The 22062-nt window shown below is 47.1% G+C and overlaps 1 protein-coding gene and 1 pseudogene across 5 annotated transcripts; both read left to right on the plus strand.

The window, feature by feature from the left end:
• The first annotated feature begins 56 nt into the window (after nt 1-56).
• Nucleotides 57-21714, plus strand: DNTTIP1 (deoxynucleotidyltransferase terminal interacting protein 1). 5 transcript variants are annotated; one of them, XM_065922076.1, is made up of 14 exons: nt 57-218; nt 774-844; nt 1883-1979; nt 2602-2706; nt 8041-8130; nt 9766-9834; nt 10093-10149; nt 10404-10462; nt 11689-11737; nt 14580-14638; nt 14739-14799; nt 18895-18966; nt 21020-21075; nt 21172-21714. In XM_065922076.1, the coding sequence occupies exons 1-14, from the start codon at nt 114-116 to the stop codon at nt 21308-21310; spliced, it is 1089 nt and encodes a 362-aa protein (XP_065778148.1). In that variant the 5' UTR covers nt 57-113; the 3' UTR covers nt 21311-21714. The 5 variants fall into 5 exon arrangements, with proteins under 5 accessions (XP_065778148.1, XP_065778149.1, XP_065778153.1 ...); XM_065922077.1 differs by having other exon boundaries at nt 11692-11737; nt 21172-21707; XM_065922081.1 differs by lacking the exon at nt 2602-2706 and having other exon boundaries at nt 21172-21710.
• On the plus strand, nt 18175-18298 carry LOC136161978 (U5 spliceosomal RNA; annotated as a pseudogene).
• Nucleotides 21715-22062: the final 348 nt, after the last annotated feature.

The following is a 22062-nucleotide window of genomic DNA, read 5'->3' on the forward strand; positions in this document are numbered from 1 at the left end:
CGCTCGCCTCGTCGCGCTTCCGGAGCCTGCGGGCGGCGCGCTCCAATGACGTCACGGGGCCACTTTCCGGCCGGTGGCAGAGTCGGGCTGAAGTTGTGGGGGCCCGGGGCGCCATGGGGGCCACTGGCGACGTTGAGCAGCCGCGGGGACCCGGCGGGGCAGAGCGGGGTGGCCCCGAGCTGGGAGACGCGGGCGCAGCGGGGCAGCTGGTTCTCACGGTGAGGGCGCCCTCGGGGAGGCCCCGGCCGGGCCTGGGCTCGGGCCGGGCAGGGCCTCGGGCTCCCGGGACCCTGGCCCGCGGGGGAGAGAACGCGGCGGCTGATCTACCGAGGGGGTTGGCGGTGTCGCAGTCCGACGATCTGGCTTCAAATTCTGTGCCGCCCTCCTCGCTAGGTGATGTGGGCCGGCCCTGTCAAGCCCCTGAGCCCCAGTTTTATCTTTAGGAAGATGAAGATGCTTAGCCCCTGACTCGTAAAGTTGTCGGGGGGAGGGATAATAAATGCGGGTAAAGCGCCCAGCGCATCATCTGGCAGAGTAGACCCTCGGTAAACACTGGTCCCCTTCCTCCACCCTGTCCTGAAATGTAGGGTTGGGACTTTGGAGGCAGGAAACTTTCCCTCGGTTCCTCTTCTCCCGCCCCACCCTACCCCAGGGTGGCAGAATCGGTGAAAGCACCCGAAGCAGGGATGTCTGAGGTGTAACTTAATACCCACGCTCCACCTCCACGCCAGTGTCACGGACCTCGGTGACATCTGCTCCCTTGGTCCCCACAGAACCCTTGGAACATAATGATCAAGCACCGGCAGGTGCAACGGAGGGGCCGCCGCTCACAGATGACCACAAGGTAAGGCTAGCCCTGGATGGGACGTCTCTCCCAGGCACTGGCGTGGAAGGCAGCTTTGCGGTCCCCACTGCACATGGCTAAGAAAGAGTTCATCAGCCAGTAGAAAGAGGAGATTCAGATTCTGTACCTCTCTGTGTGTCCTTGAGCAAGTCATTTCCCCTCTGAACTCAAAACGAGGCGGAGGCGTGTTGATTAGACAATGCCCAAGGTCGCTAACATTCAATGGCTCTTGTGTTTGAAGCTGCTAAAGAGGCAGAATCACGTGGAGGTTATGAGAAACATGGGCCTGATAGTCTCCATCTCAGGGAAGGGAGGGAGCACAAGATGGTTCTTTGGGATGCTGGTTGTATATGTTTCTTGACCTGTATGTGTATATGTATGCTAATTCACTTCAGTGGTGTCCAGGTCTTTGCAACCCTATGGACTGTAGCCCACCATGGGATTCTCCAGCCAAGAATACTGGAGTGGGTAGCCATGCCCTCCTCCAGGGGGATCTTCAGACCCAGGGATCAAACCCTCATCTCCTGCGTCTCAGGCGCATTCTTTACATCTAGCACTACCTGGGAAGTCTTGACCTGAGTAGTGATTAAATGGATGTTCACTAAAACTGTTACAGTGTATATAGACTTTTACTGTATTAAGTATTATACTTCTAAAACACTTTAAAAATAATGCCCATTTCATAGAGTTATGAGTATGAAATAAAGTCCTACGTCTGTGTGGCTTGCACAGAACTTGGACACATAGCTAGTTTTTAGTAAAAGTCATCTGATTGTTTGTTCGGGAATGGTTTGTTTTTTTCTTTTTCTAGCCACACTACATGGCATGCGGGATCTTAGTTCCCTGACCGGGGATCAAACCCATGCTTCCTATAGTGGAAGCATAGAGTTTTAACCACTGGACTGCCAGGGAAGTCCCAAAGCCATCTGTTATTGTTGTTAAAGGATCTTATGTCAGTAATTGGCTGAGCAGACTGGGGAAGAAAATGTTTGGGACATGCCTCTTGACTGTGGCTTCTTTCCCTCCCTCCCTCTGCAGTTTCACAGATCCTGCCATCTCCATGGACCTCCTCCGAGCTGTCCTGCAGCCCAGCATCAACGAGGAGATCCAGACAGTCTTCAACAAGTACATGAAGGTGAGAAGGATGCAGAGACCAAAAAACAAATTAATAGGAATTAAGACTCCTGGGTGATCCTTCCCTGCATCACAGTCTCCCTAGCTCTTTCTAGTACCTACACATGCCTAAAGTTTTCCAATTTGGAATCCCCACTCCAAGAATGTTTTTTCTCTTTGGGGGTAATTTGAATACCTCTTATTGTTACCAAAGCAAGTTTGGGTCTGCTCACACATGTGTGTGCTAAGTCGCTTTAGTCGTGTCCAACTCTTTGTGACCCTATGGACTGTAGCCCGCCAGGCTCCTCTGTCCTTGGGATTCTCCAGGCAAGAAGACTGGAGTGGGTTGCCATGTCCTTCTCCAAAGGATCTTCCTAACCCAAGGATCAAACCTGCATCTCTTAAATCTCCTGCATTGGCAAGTGGGTTCTTTACCTCTAGTGCCACCTGGGAAGCCCAAGCAAGTTTGGGTCTGCTCGCCCACATGCAGTAAAACCAATCTACTGACTCAGGTAGTGGTGAAGGAAAGTGCGGCATTTCCTGCTGGGCAGCACCAAGCAAGGAGGCTGGGGGCTAGTTTGTTTCTGTTATTGTTATTTAGTCACTAAATCATGTCCAACTCTTTGCAACCCCATGGACTGTAGCCCACCAGCTCCTGTGTCCATGGAATTTCCCAAGCAAGACTACTGGAGTGGGTTGCTCTTTCCTTCCCCACGGGATCTTCAAACCCTCATCTCCTGCAATGGCAGGTGGGTTCTTTACACTGAGCCACCAGGGAAGCCCTCCGGGGACTAGACTAGTGCTTGAAACACCCAAACTCCCTACTGAGTTTCAGCAAAGCATTTTTAAAGACAAAGTGACGGAGGGGCATCCCAGGGTATGTGCTCAGCTCGTGCACAATTCTCTGATTGGTTGGTGGTAAGGTGGCCATGTAGTATCACAGGGATTAACATTGTTAACCCTTAGGCTCTGCTCATGTTCATCAAGTAGTTCATTTCTTCCACTTGGTGGTGGTTTTAACATCTATTAAACAACTCAGGAAATGTGCATCGGATGCTGTTATTGAGGAGCTTTAAAGCAGAGGATATGGGGATTTCCCTGGTGGCCCAGTGGCAAAGACTCCATGCTCTCAGTTCAGGAGTCCTGGGTTTGATCCCTGGTCAGGGAACTAGTTCCCACATGCCGCAGTTAAGACCTGGCAGAGCCAAATAAATGTTTAAAAAAAAAAAAAAAATTTAAAAAAAAAATAAAGCAGAGGATATGGGAGAGGAGTCTGCTCCCTGTCCTCCAAGGCCTCATAGGGTCAGCTCCATTAGTTTTGCCAAGCTGTTGTGACGATGAAATGACTTAAGTGTAATGTGCTCAGTCTGTGCTTGGAATGCAAGTGTTTTTATTACTTGTTTAATAGATAACCATTGTTACTGTTTAAAATTCATTTCAATATCTGTTAATAATCTTCTACACGGCTCTACCTGAATTTTGCACAGATGCTTCAGTCCCAGCATATTAAGGACTGACCTCTTTTGTTTTTCTTCCTAAATCTCCTCTTGTATTTATTCTTTCATTCGAGAAATATTTACTAAGTGCTTACCATAATGCAGGCACTATTCTAGTCACTTAAGGATGTGACAGGGAACAAGATGGGCAGTGTCCTTGCCATCTTTAAATAAATGTGTCCTTTGTCAGGGAGTGCCAGAGAGAAGGGGAAAGACAGTGGCCTGTAGGGAACAGAGGTGCTGTTTCATAGATTGTGTCTAGACAAGACATTTGAGCAGAGACCCAAAAGAGTGAGGAAGGAACAAGTCATGCATATACCTGGAGGGAAAGCAATCCAGGCAGAGGGAACAAGGGCAAAGGCCCTGAGCCAGGAGCATGCTTGGCACGTTCAAAGCAGTAGCTAGTGCGGTAGGAGCCAACCAAACCAGGAAAGAAGTAGGAGAGATGACCAGGCAGGTAACAGACTCAGCTCAGGCAGAACTGTGAAGCCGGGGTGAGAACTGTGAATGAAAAATATTACCTGCCACATCAGAAAACAAAGGATGCTGCATGCAGCCTTCTCTTTACAGCCACTCTGCCTGGAACCCTGATAGAAACCCTGTTTCTATCCTGCCAGGATAGAAACAGGATGCCCGCCATCTAGCGGTCAACTGCTGCAACCACCACCGACAGTGCACCCCAAGGGGACTCAGGCCTGAGAAAGCACAGGATTCTGGCCCCAGGAAGCTAAGGCACACATCAAAAGGATGGTTTCAGTGAGCCCAGACTCCTGCACCTTTCCATACATAGGAAAGCACTAAGTTCCTTAACTGGAGATACCTGGTTTTCTTTATTTAACAGTAATCTTTTGATGTTCCGACTACCTGCTCTTTGTTGCAAAAACTCCTGTGTCGATCGATATCCTGGCTCCTCACCTTGCCTTCTTGGAGCAGTCTCTCAAAGCTGTCTTAGATGCTGTGTTCCAGACTTAAGTCCTCAGTTTTGTCCACCAAATAAAACATAGCTCTCAACTTTTAGGTTGTGCTTTTTTTTTTTTTTTTTTCCCCAGTTGACAGAACTTTGGGTTTTATTACAAGTAGAATAGAGGCTCTTGGAGAGTTTTGAGCAGAGCTCATGATCTGAACATTTTTAAAGTCTCTCTGGTGGTCATAGAGTCGACTTCAGGAGGAGCAGTTAGGAGGCTTGAGATGATAGTGGCTTGGGTATTAGCAGTAAGGGTGCCAGGAAAGAGTCAGATTCTGTATGTTTTCAAGGTAGCAAACAGGATTTGCCAGTAATTCAGAAGTGCCAGGTAAAAGAAAAAGAGAAGTAAATAACTCCCAAGTTATTTGCCAGAGGCAGCCCTAAAGGTAGAATCACCACTGACTTGGTATGAAGAAGATGGAAACAAGCAGAGGAGTCAGGAGCTCAGTTATGAGCAAGTTTAAATGAGGTCATCATTCACTTAAAAACCAGAGTCCACTGGGCTCTGCCTTCCTCGACCTTCCATATTCAGTCCTGTGGTCCTGTGCATTCCACCCCACACTCTGACCGGCCTGCCCTTCTGCCTTGCCTCTGCCTTGGCTCAGGCCTTCATTATTTCTCCCACTGTAATCCTTAACTGCCTCTGTTCTTTCCCTCTTTCAGCCCACCCTCCATAAATCCAGTGATCTCTAAAATGTAAATCCCTTAAAATCCCTCCATGACTTTCCATTTTTTCTGGGTGAAATCCAAATTCCTTCACGTGGCATATATGGCCCCCTGAGATCAGACCACAGCCACCCCTTGCTGTATACATAGTTATTCCTGCCCCTGACTTCTGCACTTCCCAGGATGCCCCAAGTATTCTTATACCTCTTCACCTTTACATATGTACAAATAAAGAGGTTAAGCCACTAGGAAAAGGCTAGACCAGGGTTGTCTACCTCTAAAGCATTTTACTGTTGCTTGTTCTAATAGTGGATACCATGATTCAGGAACTTTCTTTCCTGGACAAATGCTGAATAAACACAATTTGTGGCTTCACATTGTCTGCAAAGATACCTCCTTACCACACTTGTTTTTAGAACAAGGTACAAATGACTTGAATACATCACAGTTTCGGATTAAGTCCAGGCTCTTGATCGGCCTCATCAGATCACTTTGTTTAATGGTGTTCCCAAATCTCAGCTGCCCATTTTCTTAAGAATGTTTAGAATAATAACTTCTATAAATGGCTGATCTTGTCCAAGAAATGTTTAATTTTAGCAATTTATTCTTGTTATTACTAAATGCGCACCCCTTTAAAAAATATTCTAATTAAAAAATTCTAATAATATAGCTTAGAAAATGAAGAGATGGATGGATAAATGGGATGGGTAGATGGTTTTGTGATAGCAAATATAGCAAAAGGTTAGTTGTAGACTAGGTGGAAGGTATTAGTAGTCACTGATTGAATAAAATTAAAAACCAAAAGTCACTAAAACTCACCTTATAGAATACCAGACTGTTAATAATGACCATATAGTCTCCTGTATTTATTTGTGTGTGTGTGTGTGTATGCATGTTTAAAAAATACAGGATCATTTCATACAGTTCTGCGATTTGTTTTTTTCATTTAACAATATATTTTGGTCATGTTTCTAAGTCAATACATAATAGCTCACACTGATTGTTTTGTAATAGTTGCAGAGTAATCTAGTGTGTGGATGTACTGCAGTTTAGTTAGCTAGTTCCTAGAACACTTGGATTATTTACATTTTTCTCTATTACACTGAGTTCTACATTAAACACTTTGAATGTATATCTTTGTACACCTGTGAGAGTATTTCTGAAGGATAAAGTTGTAACTATGGAATTGGTGGGTAAAGGAGGAAGCATGTTTCCCTCAAGAAGATTTCTCTCCAGAAATTTTGTGCCATTTTGCATTTCTACGAACAGTGCTTGAGAATTCGTTATTTATTCTCATCCAAAGGTGGCTTACACTTAGCCTACTTCCTCCTTCTACTGCCCGCCTCACAGGGTAGCTGTAAAGTATCCACGTTATTTCATTTAGCTTTCACTTAGTCGTTAGTCCGCACTGAGCGCCAGTATTCATCTCCAGGTTTTAGGTTTTTGTTGTGAAGTCAAACTCATCTGATCATTTCACTTAATTTTGCCTGCAGAATTTTCCTCCTAAGCTCTTGAGCTCTCTAATCCAGTGCTCTCACGCTCTTCTCCTTGGTTTGATGTAAACAACAAAGACATATATATATAAAATGCTAAATATAGGAGACCTCCCTGGTAGTCTAGTGGCTAAAACTCTGAGCTCCCAATGCAGGGGGCCAAGGTTCGATCCCTGGACAGGGAACTAGATCCCACATGCCACAACTAAAACCCGGCACAGCCAAATAAATTCTTTTTTAATGCTCAATATAAAGTGATTGTACTTCCTCATGGTTGTCTCCCTCGGGAGGTGCATGGGTTTTAAGTTTCAGAATTGTTCTATTTACTGAAGAGAACTGATACTTTATTCTAGAGACATGGACTCTCTTTTTGATGTATTCCCAGTGTCTCAGTTTGGACCTCACATCACCTTGTCCCTTGATGTTTTCAAGCTCAAGCTCTCCCTCGTACCTGGTAGAGGAACCTTCTGCCTTTCCTTTCCCCAGCCAGCTGGGGCTGCTGATATCCGGGGACTTGGCCAAGTCTTACCCCTCCCAGCCTACAGATGTTTCTTTCAGATTGGGTAAAGTCAGGATTCAAGTAGGCTTTTCTGCCCACTAGCTCTTTCTGGCTTCCCTGACCTGTTCATCTCAGGCACTGGCCTTTTTTTTTTTTCTTCTATGGAAGTAAAACATGTACATTATAGAAATAGAGAAGATTTATAGTTAAATAAAAAAAAAGAGAAAACAATCATGATATCACCACTTTAATATAGTGTATTCTCACAGTTCTTTTGTCTGTGTTTGCTTTTTGCTATTTTAAGCTCACGCTATCCCAAACTGTTTAATAACTTCCTTTCCTCACTTGACTATATATCATGAATATCTTTTTGTGTCAAAAATATATTCTCCTATACCTTTCTTACTGTGGTTTTTGATACTTGTCTATTTCTTCATGGTATAGATAGTCCATAGTTTACTTCAATTGTACTTGGACATTTAGCCTTTGATTTTGTACTGTCTACACATTACTGCTGTGAAGACCCTCCTTTGAGTACCTCCATGATGGTTCTCCTCTGTAAGAGAGGATAAAGAGGGGCAGTAGAGGCAGGGACCTGAATCTAAGTCTGGCTGGTCCCAAGGCATGGTCATGATTGCCTTTCCCTTCTTTACGCATACGTGTGTACCTAGCCGCTCAGTTATGTCTGACTCTTTGCAACTCCATGGACCCCAGGCTCCTCTGTCCTTGGAGTTTTCCAGGCAGGAATACTTGAATGGGTTGCCATTTCCTACTGCAGAGAATCTTCCTGAACCTGTGTCTTGTGTGTCTCCTGAGTTGGCAGGCAGATTCTTTACCACTGCGCCACCTGGGAAGCCCCTTCTCTTCTTTAGAAGGGTGGATTTTATGTACCATTCCCTTCACGTTGATGCAAATCAGCAGGACTTCGGCCCTGTCTTTACTGTACTTCTCCCTAGTTCTTCCAGAAGGCAGCACTGAACGTACGCGACAACGTCGGGGAAGAAGTGGATGCTGAGCAGCTGATCCAGGAGGCCTGTCGGAGCTGCCTGGAGCAGGTGAGATCAAAGGGGAAGAGAGATGTGGGCGCAGGGGCTAGCCCTCTGGGCTCGGCAGAGACATACGGTCTCATCATCAGTGGTATGTGGAAGGAAACGCAGTGAGCTTAGACAGGGCTTGGAGCTTTGCGGACAGAGGGAAGGGGGGTAGCGGCTAGATGCCAAGTACGATGGTGGACGCTTTCGTCTGCATGAGTTCACTTCCATCTCAGAGGAAGCCTGTACAGAAGGCACATTTCAATTCCTGGTTTACAGATGAAGAAATTGTGGCTTAGAACAAGCAGAAGGTGGGAGAGCTAAGACCTGGCTCACCTCTGTAAGTGCGTGGTGACTTGACCCTGCATGTAGTCACAGCCCCTTTTGGTGTCACGAGCACTTCCCCCCTTTCTGCCTCCTTTCTCCCAAGGTGTGGTCAGGAGGCATGACGTCATGCCTAGAAATGGCTGTGTGCTCAAGATAGTCGTGAACCTGTTTGCATGTGTCAGCTGCTGTTATTAATAGGAACTGTCAACATCACCCTGATTCTGTGCTTGACTGTGAAACCATTAGCTGTCAGAGATGGAATTTGCTTCATGAGGATAGCCACAAGGCAGGCTGGAGTTCAGTCCTTTGGGGTTGATTATCATGTTGTTCAGTCGCTAAGTCGTGTCTGACTTGGTGACCCCACGGACTGCAACACACCAGGCTTCCCCTGTCCCTCACCATCATGAGTTGAGAGAATAATGTCTTCTGGGAGGTTGGCTGGCAAGCCGCTCAGGCCCAGCCTCAGAAAAGAGCAAGACCAGGGCCTCGAATCTGAGGTTGTTGCCATTCCCCCTGAGATACACATCTCATCCGTCTGAGGATCTGTTTATCCAGAGCACAGAGTGCCTCTTTTTCGTCTCGAGTTCCTCTCGGGGTACAGTCTGCTTGCAGTGGGTTACAGCTTAACCCTCGAAGAGCTGAGCAACGCTCTTTGTTTTGTTTTGTTCACAAATCCCATCTCATCTCTGGCTCCCTGTCCTTCCAGGTGATTTTATCTACTCCTATGGCTTTGAAGCCAGTGTAGCTGTTGATGATTCTAAACATACAGCTCAGCCCTGAGCTACTTCCCCATATGCCTTCCTCCACTCTGTCCTCACAGCAGCCAGCCCCAGGTTTTTAAAGATGAATCAGATTGTGTCTGATCATGGTCCCAAATCCCCTTTTCTATGTGTTTGTTTATTTGCTTGCCATCCAGATCCAGCAGTTACATACTAGGCACTCAATATTTATTAAAAAAAAAACAAAAAAACAGCAGCTTACTGAGGAACATGTTTAACATCAGTGCATTTACTTAGAGAAAAATATTTAGCATATGTTTACATGGAAAAAGTGAGGAAGAGTCTTACATTGAAATGTTAATAGTATTCTGTGGAAACTGAGGTTTCAGATTTTTTTTTTTAATTTTGCTTATTTAAATTTTTGTAATTTTTTAGTAATGATCCTTCATTATTCAGGGTTTTCAAAAAAGGTGTTTATTTGTATGACTATTTTAGGGTCCCTTTGTACTGACCATGAAAAAGTTTTAACAGAGTTTGAAGTTGTATCTAATGGAGGTAGATAGGTTTACCCACCGAGAGAGTGACTGATAACACTTTTGTCTTTTCCCTTCAGGCTAAACTACTGTTTTCAGATGGAGAAAAAGTTATACCCAGATTGACTCATGAGCTTCCAGGGATAAAGGTCAGAGTCCCTGTGTGCTGGTGTTTTGCAGGCAGGACTGATCAGACTGGGAGGCTGGAGAGCCCTGAGGAGGCTGCAGGGACCACCCCCTGTTTGTGGGACCAGGTCTGAATGGCATCGTGCCAGGAGGGCTGCTGAGTCCTGGCTCAGGGAGGTGCCAGAGGGTGTGGTCCAGGGCTTCTGTCTTCTGCAGCCCCGGGGACCTGCAGCTCCTGGGCAGCGGCCTCCATCTGACTCCCTTCCCTTCCCCACCCCCAGCGTGGCCGGCAGGCAGAAGAGGAGTGTGCCCTCCGAGGAAGCCCCATTCCCAAAAAGGTGAACCATCTCCTCATTTTCTGGCTGGGTAAAGGCCCTGCAGCTCCAGAAGAGGGTGGGCTTCCTCAGCGCCCCTTTGGGTCTTTCTAGCATGAGATGCAGGAGTCTAGGCACAGTCACCCTCCCCGTTCACCCCCGAGCGTCATCTGGCCTCGCAGGGAAATGACCTCCTTCAAGTGACCCTGGTCCTGCCAGCAGGCTGGGGGCTCCCCCCAGGGCCAGGCCTCTGACGGCCGTTCTGTTCTCTGTGGCAGCGGAAGGGACGGCCTCCGGGACACATCCTGTCAAACGACCGGGCCACCGCAGGCATGGTGTGAGTAGAGGCCCGCAGAGCCGCGGGGAGGAGCGGGCGGGGGGCGGGCCTGGAGGAGAGGAAGCTGGAGTTCGCCGCCAGCAGCCTGGCAGACGCAGACTCATCTGCAAGAACCCAGGGAGGAGAGTTCTCTAGTCTGAGGGCTGGGGGAAGAAGGCAGCGAGGAGGAGGGTGTCATATCCTGCTTTTACCCCAGAACAGTTCAGCCCAGTTTCATTGAACACCAGAGTTTTTCTTTAAACACCAGAATTTTGTTTTATTAGTATGTACTGAATGTTTCTGGGGCTTCCCCAGTGGCTCAGCGGCAAAGAAACCTCCTGCAATGCAAGAGGCACAGGAGATGCAGGTTTGATGCATAGGTCGAGAAGATCCCCTGGAGGAGGGCATGGCAACCCACTCCAGTCTTCCTGCCTGGAGAATTCCATGGACAGAGGAGCCTGGCATGGGCTACACAGAGTCAGGCACGACTAAAGTGACTTAGCACACACACATGAATGCTTGTAATGTGCCATCACTGGTCTAAACACCTAATACATACTTTTCCTTTTAATCCTTCCAACCACCCTCTGACAAAGGTATAATTAATTCTACAAATAAGGAAACAGACTCACAATTACTTGCCCAAAGTCAGACAGCTAGTAAAAGGCAAAACTGTCCCACATTGCCTCCAGGATGGTCACTTTCAAAGACTGTTGAAGGAACAGAATCTTTTTCAAACAGCTTTACGTGGAAGCCTAATACTGATATGTAAAAAAGATAAAGGCTCCCTGGTCAGGGAACCCTACAAGCTGCAGGGCATGGCTGAGGTTTGGGGGTAGGGTGAGGAGGAGCCACACTGATCTGGCTAAGAGAGATGAGATAGTTTGAAACCACCAGCTTAGGAGATGGGTTAGTGTAATCCTCACACCTTAGACTTGTCTCCTGCCTTAAGCAAATTCATTCCTCACTTACACAAGACTGGAAGTTGCTACTGTTACCTCTTCTGACAGATGAGAAACTGCAGCCCAGAGAGGTTCCGGATTTGCCCACGCGGCAGGACGGCGTCACATGGAGTCCGAGAGTGGGCTGGGACCCGTTCTTTTCCCTTTGCACCCCTCTCATGGCATCAGGCAGCAGTCCCCGGAGGGTGGAGTGAGCGTGTTTGAGGAGCTCCACCAGTAGCAGCAAGCTTTCTTGCAGTCCTAGGCCCTCTCTCGGAGAATTCACCTTTCCTCTTTCCCTCCAAGCAGATGGAAACCAAAATCCTGTGAACCAATTCGCCGGGAAGGCCCTAAGGTATGATGCTGTGAGCATGGCAGTGACCGCTGTCCCAGGGAGACCCCCGTCCAAGCTCTGGGCTCCCCCTTGAGGGAAAGGGGCTGGGGTTGGTGAAGGATGTGTGCACCAGAGCCATTTTACACGCCCACCTACCTCCCAACTCTGGCTTCCAGAAGGATCCCAAGTAAGGATTGAAATTAGGGGCAAACAAAGAGTGGACTTGGTCTTTGCCGCACCCTTCCCCTGTAAAAGCTCGATGTCACCAAGACTTATCCAGTACTTACATATAGGCACTGCCCTAGATCTTTGGTATGGATTGCCTCATTTAATCTTTATCACAACCTGTTGAGAGAGATTCTGTTACCTTTCTATAGTTCATGAGCTTCCTTTCCTACCTCATGGCAGAAATTATTTTCTGTTATCCTACACATTTGATACGCTTGAAGAGTCTAAGGACTGCAGAGTTGCCCAAAGTCATATACCGAGTAAGTGGCAGAGCTGTGTCAAACCCAAGGTCCAGGGACATCAGTCTGGGTTCTTAAAACTGTTAGGTTCTGTTGCCTCCAGAACAGTTGTTTGCAGACTTTTTTTTTTTTAATTTTAATATTTTTAACACCAAAAACATTTTGTTTTGGGGTATGCCAATTAACATTGTTGTGATAGTTTTAGGTGAACCGTGAAGGAACACAGCCACACACATGCATGTATCCATTCTCCCCCAAACCCCCCTCCCATCCAGGCTGCCACATAACACTGAGCAGACTTCCATATGCTGTACATTAGGTGTGTGTTTGTTATCCATTTTAAATACAGCAGAGTGTGCATGATATTCCCAAAGTCCTTAACTGTCCCTTCCCTTCTCTTCCCACCTCCACCCCCCACCACTCCACTGGCAACCATGAGTTTCATTTTCTAAGTCTGGGAGTCTCTTTCTGTTTTGTAAGTTCATTTGTATCTTTTTTTTCAGATTCCACATAAAAGCGATGTCATATGATATTTCTCCTCTCTGACTGACTTCTCTCAGTGTGACACTCTCTAGGTTTATCCATGTTGCTGCAGATGACCTTATTTCATTCTTGTTAATGGCTGAATAATATTCCATTGTGTATATGCACCACCGATTCTTTATCCATGCCTCTGTTGACGGACACTTAGGCTGTTTCTATGTCTTGGCCATTGTGAGCAGTGCTGCAGTGAGCACTGAGATGCATGTATCTTTTGGGGTCAATTTTCTTCTCTGGATATATGCCCAGGAGTGGGAATGCAGGGTCATATGGTAGCTCTGCTTCTAAAGGAGCCTCCATACTGTTCTCCGGAGTGGCTGTTCCAGTTTATATTGCCGCCAACAATTCAGGAAGGTTCCTTTCTCTCCACACCCTCTCCAGCATTTGTTGTTTATGGATTTTTTGATGATGGCCATTCTGACGGATGTAAGAATAGAATCTTTTCTTCAACTAAAATCATACATGCAAGCTCATCATCCAGTCACACATGATAGGTGAAAGCTCCGCCATCCAGACTGAGGCTGTGTCCAGTGGACATGGTCCCCCCATTGTTGTACTGGCCCGCTGCCTCCACCTGTGCCCACGCCTGCCTTCTCCACCTCTGCTCCCCTCGAGCGGGTGATCCCACAACCTCTTAGAGCTCTGTCTTCTTTTCCAAACGCCCCTTCTCTCTCTCCAGTGAGTCCTTCCTCTGCAGTGGCCTGTATAAGTGGGCATTCCCCAGAATTCTCTCCATTGCCCACTTCTCCACCTCAGCTTTCTCTCCGGATGACCTAAAGCCTCTGCGCTTATTAGATCTCGGGGACTAGTATTTGCTGAAGTTGCCTTACCTCTTTGTTTGTACCCCACCTTTCCCTCTAGTTTAAAACCTGTATATCCTACTGTCTGCTGGAGCTCTCGGCCTGGAATCTCTGTAGAATTTCAAACTCAGCGTATCCAGAGTTGAAATCACAATCTTTCTCCCAGACCCACTTCGACCTTCTCTACTTGAGTCATCTTTGCCTCTTCCTTCCCTACCCCTCCCCTCCCTACATCCAGTCCCGGCTGATTCTGCCTCCCAAATACATTCCCTAAAGAGGTCCCTGTTCCCTCTTCTTCCTTCATCCTACTACTGCGGCCCTCATCTTCCCTTTTTTTGACCAGACTGGCATGCAGGATCTTAAGTTCCCTAACCGGGATCGAACCCATCCCCCCTGCAGTGGAAGCACAGAGTCCTAACCACTGGACTGCCAGGAAATTCCCCTTCATTTTCCAAACTGCTCTGTTACAACTACCTCTAAACTGTCCACCCCTCCTATAGTCAATCCACTTCACGCCCGTTAGCCGACTTACAGAAGAGCAAGCTATCGTGAGCGCAGATCCAGCTCTCCCTGTCTAGAGGCCTTCAGTGGCTCTCCATCACCCCCAGGATAAACATAAAAAGCCATCCACATAGTGAACGGGCGCCCCCAGCCCCGCCCGCTGCCACTCTCCGAGTACTCACTCTTTGAGCCGCGCAGGGCCTCTCTGGTTTCTGCAACAAGCCCCCCACCCGTCACCTGCCTGTTTGCGCCACCCCTCCTGCCTCGCCTCTCGCTGGTGTCACCGCCCACCTTGTAATGGTATCATTATCCACACATGTCTGTGACCCTGTGGAGAACAGAGACTGTCCCTGATTCATCCCCTCACCCCCCAGCCCCCCATGCCCCCCACTGCAGTTTATAGCACAGTGCCCAGTATATTAAAAGTATTCAGTTTCTTAAATCAGCTGTTGTTCAGTAATGGCCAAGGATGAGGGTAGGAGAGGGTGGGAGAGAGTTTCTGTCCTGCCCACCAGATAAACCTCCACCTCACCAGCCTCTCTGTCTTTTGCACAGTGGGACCCAGCTCGGCTGAACGAATCTACCACCTTCGTGCTAGGATCTCGAGCCAACAAGTAAGTCTGTAAGGAGTTGGTGCTGAGGGAGGGGGCCCTGAGGGGTCCCCCTGAGCACCACGCCTGCTGGGATCCTCACCACTCGTCTGTTGCCTTGCAGGGCCCTGGGCATGGGGGGCACCCGAGGAAGAATCTACATCAAGCACCCACACCTCTTTAAGGTGAGTGAGTGCCAGGAGTCGGGCTGACCCTAGCTGTGGAGTAGCCAGCACTGGGAACTCTCCATGGCCCAGAGGAACCTGGAGTAAACCCTGACCCAGGAGCCAGGGCAGCGGGGTTCTAGTGGCCCTTCTGCCCTTAACCTCTGTGTCTCATAACCTGGCTCCAGTCCTCGTCTTATTTGCTGTGCGTCAAACATGGTTTTAAGTGCTACACTTACACTACCTCTTGGACGTGAGTCAGGATTCTGTCTTCTGCAAATCCTGAGCTCTTAACCACTGCTGTATTCAGTTGTCTGCAAAATAGATTGCAGTGGAGCAGCAGTTCTGACATTTCCAAAGAGGGGACTCCTCGCCTGAGCTATGCTTTGGTCTCCACTATTCGAGAAAATAATGAAGCGGGGAGGGCATGAATTCACGCTCTTAAATAAGTTTGTATTTTATCAGTCACAGAAGCATCCAAATATATTAGAAAAAAGGTAACACGCACGTGGTTCAGGTTAATGGTTTTTGCACCTATGTGCAAGACTCGGTGCCCCTTGTCAGAACAGCTCCTGGGGGTCTCAGAATCATGGGCTCTGGCCTCTACATTCGGTGCAAGTTCAAGTTCTTTAAAGGGCAAACCTACTTGTATCTTATCAGTCTTATGTTTTGGGATTTTCAACCTATGTTTTGGCCCACGTGCTATACTTCATTTTCTTCCCTTAGTGTCTTCAATCCTGCTGCTGCCTTTGATGACCTTCCCCGCCCCCCTACCCGCCCCCCGACCCTTTTGTTTTCCTGACTGTTCTGTAGGATCCACCTTATCCAAGACCCTCGCTGACATCATTGCCAAATGGATATGCTCTTGGACCTACTTCCAGTCCCTTTTGTGCAACGGTTAAGAATATCATCTCAGTCCCGATTCCATTACTTACTAGCATGTGACCTTGGGCACATTTCTGAGCCTGTTTTGTCCTCTGTAAAATGAGAAGGATGCAAACTAGCCTTTTGTGGTTGGTAGAATTAAGAAAGAATGCAGTAAAATATAGCCTTTTTTTGTAGTAACTTTTCTTTTTAGTACTTATTTGGCTGCATTGGGTCTTAGTTGCAACTCAGGTTTAGTTCCCTGACCAGGGATCAAACCCGCATCCCCTGCATTGGAAGGCAGATTCTTAACCATTGGACCACCAGGGAAGTCAGTAGTAATAACTTTAAAAGGAGTATAGTCTATAAAAACACTGAATCATTGGGTTGTACACATTAACTTAATATAATATCATGAATCAGCTATACTTCAAAAAAAACAGACCTCCTCTATTAAAAGAGAGAGAGAGAGAGAGATAAAGCACAGTAAAACCCCAGACGATACCAGCATAGCCAGGGCTCGGTAAATCGTCAGCATTACCAGCGTACTTCCCCAGTTCTTAGACTCATCGTTGGTAACAAACTCATGGCCAGTGGATACTCTCTCTTACTTTAATCTTTTCAGAATAATAAATGAAGGGGAAAAAATTTTTGTTTTTTTTACTTTTAATTCTTTACTAGTGATGATAAGCATCCTTCCATCCATTTAAGAGTTTTTGTGTTTCTTCTGTAAACTGCCCGTTACACCTTTTGCCCATTCTTCTGTCCTTCTAAAGGCATTTTGCAAATCTCCTTTTTGTTTTTAACTTTTTTAAATTATAGAAATAATATATAAACCCATTCTTTTAAAAAGATTCAAACGATACACTGAAGTTAATAGGGAGCAAGGCACCCAACTCCGCTTCACCCTCGACTCTGACTTCTCTGCTAGAGGTTACCCCCAGCAACATGGTAGCATTTTTCAGTCCTCTGTGTGTGTGTGTGTGTGTGTGTGTGTGTGTGTGTGTGTCCTTGTCCTTTAATGATGTTTTGTTTTTGTTATTGGTCTTATACTATATATATTGCTCTGATTTTTTTTCACCCCAAAATTCATTCATTCATTCAAATATCTATTGAGTACCGAGCAGTCTCAGACTGCCGAGATACAGCAGTGGGCAAAAGAGACACACAACTCCTTGCCCTCATAGAGCTTACAGTCTAATGTAGAGCAAGCTGTATAGCCTGGAGCCAAATCCAACCGGTAGCCTGTTTTTGTCCAATGCAGAGTGATGACATTTTAAAGGGTAATTTAAAAAGAAAGAAAAAATAAAGATTATGTGACCAGCAAAGCCTAAAGTATTTATAGAAAAAGTGTGCTGACCACTAAAAATCTAGGGAATAATACCTTAAGAGATTTGTCTATGTTATTAAGTCCCCCTCATTTTACTTTTTTTTTTTTTTAAGATTTATTTTTGACTGTGCTGGGTCTTTGTTGCTGCTCAGGCTTTTCTCTGTTTTCGGAGAGCAGGGTCTACTCTCTAGTTGCGATGCACTAACTTCTCATTCCATTGGCTTCTCTTGTTGCAGAGCTCAGGCTCTAGGACACACGGCTTCAGTAGTTGAGGCTCCCAGGCTTTAGAACACAAGCTCAATAGTTGTGGTGCGTGGGCTTAGTCGCTCCTCGGCATGTGAGGTCTTCCCAGATCAGGGATGGAACCTGCATCCCTTGCATTGACAGGCGGACTCTTCACCACAGAGCCGCCAGGGAAGTCCTTCTTTTTTATTTTACTTGTTTATTTTTGGCTCCGCTGGGTCTGTGTCCACCCTCCTCTAGTTGCGGCAAGCAGGGTCTTCTCTAGCTGTGGTGCACGGGCCGCTCATCACAGTGGCCCCCTGGTCGCGGGGCACAGGCTCTAGGTGCCCGGTCTTCAGTAGTCGCTGAATGTGGGCTCAGTAGTTGTGGCACACAGGTTTAGTTTCTCCCCGGCATGTAGGATCTTCACCGACCAGGACTGAAGCCGCGTCCTCTGCATTGGCAGGCAGATTCTGATCCACTGGACCACCAGCGATGTGCTGACTCCTTTAATTTTAACAACAGTCCTATAAGTGTTAATACTCTCTGTTTTACAAATGAAGAAACTGAGCCTCAAAGAAATCATTGCCTCGATTTACACCACCTAATAAGTAGAAGAAACCGAGATTTATGAACCAAGTTTTTTTTCTTTTCTTTCTTGTTGTTTTAACCTGCCGCCCCCTGGAAGCCCACCAGGCCAAACTAGCCGCCTCATATGCTCATCTCCAGCTCTCCCCGCCACATGCGCTCCCTGTGGGCTGAGCTCTGAACCCCACAGTTAACTTCTCACCCATGATGCTCCTCTGCCTCCAGGGCATGAAGTGTCCTGACTTTTGTTTTAGAAAATTTGGTCACTGTAATAGCCACATATGTTGTAAGCCATCTCCAGTCACTTCTTCAAAGAGGAGTACAGCTCTCAGACACAGTCACCAGTCTGACCAGTTGCCAGAGGCGCTGTGTTTTAAGGAAGGAAAGGGAGGATACTCTGGTTTCTCTTGAAATCGAATAAATCTTTTGCCATTTACTAAAGATTTCCGTGGAGAGAAACAACTCTGAGTGTTCAACTCTGTGCCTGGGCAGGGCTCATCTTTAATGTTATGGTGGTGGTTTAGTCGCTAAATCATGTCCAGCCCTTGGCAAACCCCCTCTGTAGCCTGCCAGGCTCCTCTGTCCATGGGATTTCCCAGACAAGAATATGGGAGTAGGTTGCCATTTCCTTCTCCAGGGGATCTTCCCCACTCAAGGATTGAACCTGGGTCTCCTGCATTGCAGGCGGATTCTTTACCAGGGAAGCCCCTTGATGTTATAATAAAAGATAAAAAAGTAAAAGAAAGCAAAGAGGGGAGTTCCTTGGTGGTCTAGTGGTTAGGACTCCATTCTTTCACTGCCATGCCCCAGGTTCAGTCCCTAGCTGGGGAACTGAGATCCCACAAGCCTCGAGTCTTGGCCAAAAAAAAAAGAAAAAAAAATTTTTTTAAGGGAAAGGAATTAGAAGTGTATTAAATCTCTGGGAATTGGGCCCCCTTACCTGGCCTCCTGGGCTCAGCCCTGTTTGCTCTGAAGAGGTCAGTGAGCCCTCTCCAGCCACCGGAGGTCTTGTTGGTAAGAAGGCCTCAAAGGCTAAGTGTATGTTCTGAACCAAATGAAAAATGCCCATCACACCAGGCTAACGTCTCCCCCTGTGGCTTCATCCCTCACAGTATGCAGCTGACCCCCAGGACAAGCACTGGCTGGCCGAGCAGCATCATATGCGGGCAACAGGGGGAAAGATGGTAAGCACTGTGCACACGTGCCAACGCCAGGGACCCACCCACCCAGAGGCCAGGGCTGCTGGTGAGAGCTTGCCTCCAAACCTGAGAGACTGCACGCCCAACAAATGAGAAAGGAGGCTTGTAGGAGTAGAGAGGGCCCTTTCCCTCATGCTGAAGACCTGCCTGTAAGCGCTGCCTTTGCTCTCCTGTGCCCGGGTCTCCCACACACGGCCCCCCGCTCCGTGGCCCCCTCACATGTAGTTCATAGTAGCCGATGTAAGAATGGCAAGTACAAGACACACCTAACACTCTGCCGTCACGACTGCCTGTTGATAGATCTCACCCTCCGTCACAACTCTGCCACCAGACACAGCTACGGGATCTCTTCTCAGCACTGCCCCAGGCAGCACCCCTTGTCAGAGAAAATTAGCACATGCAGTGAAACTTGCTTGCCACACCTGGCAGCCCCTTCCAGAATCACTTCTACTTGAAGAGTTCTCAGGGCAAACCAAGCAACATCCTTAGGAAAATCATCGTCACGTGTATTCTAAAGCTGTCACGGGGGGATGTGTCCACCACATGCACTGTCTCACCTGAAGATGCAGTTGGTCCCACTGCTGGGACTGCTCCCGTTAGAATTTAGTGGCCTTGCAAGCCACTACACCATCCCCTACCTGGCTGCCTTTTATTTTCTACTATATTTATTGCTACACTCGCTTTCAAAAAGGATTTTAGGAAGCTTACTGTGAATACATAACATAAATAAGAAATAGAGAGGAAAAAGGAAAGGCAGAATCGAAAATTAAGGCAGGAGCAAGACTAGTTATAAAAAAGGATTGTTGTGTGTTTTTGTGTGTGTGTGTGTTTTTTAAAAAAAAGGGCAGGGGAATTTTAAGTTACCAGCCTGGGAGACCAGTGCATGTCTATAGGTTTTCACAAATTCAGTTCCTGTGCCCCTAAGATGAAGACAGTCAAATGACTCAAGGGACACACAGTTATTTCTGACCCTAAGACTGGAAAGAAATGCCTCCCACAGAAGACTCTCATGTGATGAACATCATCACCCACGTGGTAAGTTCACAAGAGGGCTGTCCCAAGGCAGATCGTGGCATTGTGCCAAAGCAGTTCTACAGGCCCTGGACCACACAGCCCAGCTTCTAGACAGCAGTGCAGTTTATCGTGTTTGCCCTTTTGCCTCAGAGTTCAAAACCAGCTTATCTTAGTTCTGGGGTTCACACATGGCTTCCTTCCGATTTCCTGTTTCCATGTGTACTTTGCTGGCTCTCTGGCTCTTTCATTTTTTTTTTATTTATTTTTGATTGAAGGATAATTATAATATTGTGTTGGTTTCTATCATACATCAACATGGATCACCCGTGGGTACATATGTCCCCTCCCTCTTGAGCCTCCTTCCCACTTCCTACCCCGTCCTATCCCACTAGGTTGTCCCAGAGCCCCAGTTTGAGTTCTGTGAGTCATACAGTAAATTCCCATATCTGTTTTACATGTTAATGTATATGTTTCCGTGCCTCTCTCTTCATTTGTCCCACCATCTCCTTACCCCGCCCCTTCCATGTCAATAAGTCTGTTCTCTATGTCTGCACCTCCATTACTGCCCAGAAAATAGGATCATTAGTACCATCTTTCTAGATTCCATATATATGGGTTAACATACAGTGTTTATTTATCTCTTTCCAACTTACTTCACTGTGTATAATAGGCTCTGTGTTCATCCACCTCATTAGCACTGAGTCAAGTGTGTTCCTTTTTATTGGCCCTTTCATTTTAAAACACCTCAGGGTCCCTTTTTACAAGAGATGGCAGCTATAGATAAATTAGTCACCATTGCCCACTCTCCCACCCAGAAAGTTTCAACTTAAGTGAAAGAATGTCTCAAGGAACTGTTCCCCAGACAGACAGTCTCTCCCTACTCTATCCATTGCTAAATTATAAACTGTGACTACTGGCCCCTCCCTTCTAGCCTTTACTTTAAGTAGACATTTAATAAAGTGTTAATCGAGTTGGACTGAAATGAACCAAAGGCAATGATGACTCTCCTTTGCTCCTACCCTAGGCCTACCTCCTCATTGAGGAGGACATCCGGGACCTCGCTGCCAGTGATGACTACAGGTAAAACCATTAATCTCTGCTCTCCCCTCCCCACTGGGATGAGCTTAGACCTACATCCTCCCTTACTTCAACCCTCCTCCTCAATGTCTGTTCTAGAGGATGCCTGGACCTGAAGTTAGAGGAGCTGAAATCCTTTGTCCTGCCCTCCTGGATGGTTGAGAAGATGCGGAAGTACATGGAGACACTCCGGACAGAGAATGAGCATCGTGCTGTCGAAGCGCCTCCACAGACCTGAAACCGGTCCCCTGGTTACACTTGGCAGCCCTCCTCCAAGGCCCTTGTACCCACATGGCTGAGGCCACTGCTGGGACTGCTCCTAGATGGATCTCAGCGGCATTAAGCTATGCCTGGGCTAGTTTGTAGTGACTCACTGCAGAGCGCCCCCAGACTGGCATGTGGTTCTATATTTGTAAAGTTATTGGGATAAGAAGCAATTAAACAGTTTGTAATAAACACAGATGGTGAGCCTGCTGTGAGGTCTGCCAGTGGGGGCTGACAAAATATCAAGGGCTCTAGAGGAAGTGGGTGTAGGAAAAAAGGACCAGGCACCCTCACCACAGCAAGCCCAGTGACCCGCGGATATCTGCTTTGTGAGATGAAGCTGGGGACACCATGGATTTTGCCAGTCTTCCCTGTCCCTCTGTTTCTGTTTTCTCACCCAACTAAAGCATGGAATAGCAGAATGTGATGGCTGGCACCATGGGAGGCTGATGACAAATCAGAAGAAAAATGTAAGGTGGCTTTTATTACCCCCATTTTATAGGTTAAAACTCTAAATTTTGTGCCCAGGGTAACGCAGCAAACTGTTGGAGAGGCAGCCAATGAAGCTGTTTTCCAATAAGGACTCTCTCACTCTAACCATCAGCTTCTAGTTTTTTCCCTCACCTGCGTGTTCAGACACCTAAGGCCCCAACCAAAGTGCCTAGGACATTAATAACAGGTGGAGGAGCTGGGGTTTCCGGTTTTATGGACGAGTGTGGCTTCCCA

Source organism: Muntiacus reevesi, chromosome 2 (genome assembly GCF_963930625.1).
Source record: "Muntiacus reevesi chromosome 2, mMunRee1.1, whole genome shotgun sequence".
Taxonomy (NCBI): domain Eukaryota; kingdom Metazoa; phylum Chordata; class Mammalia; order Artiodactyla; family Cervidae; genus Muntiacus; species Muntiacus reevesi.

Coding starts and splice junctions, on each gene's coding strand:
- DNTTIP1 (XM_065922076.1), top strand. CDS start 114: ATGGGGGCCACTGGCGACGTTGAGCAGCCGCGGGGACCCGGCGGGGCA. Junction 845..1,882: donor CGCTCACAGATGACCACAAG/GTAAGGCTAGCC, acceptor CTCCCTCTGCAG/TTTCACAGATCCTGCCATCT. Junction 8,131..9,765: donor GTCGGAGCTGCCTGGAGCAG/GTGAGATCAAAG, acceptor TTTTCCCTTCAG/GCTAAACTACTGTTTTCAGA.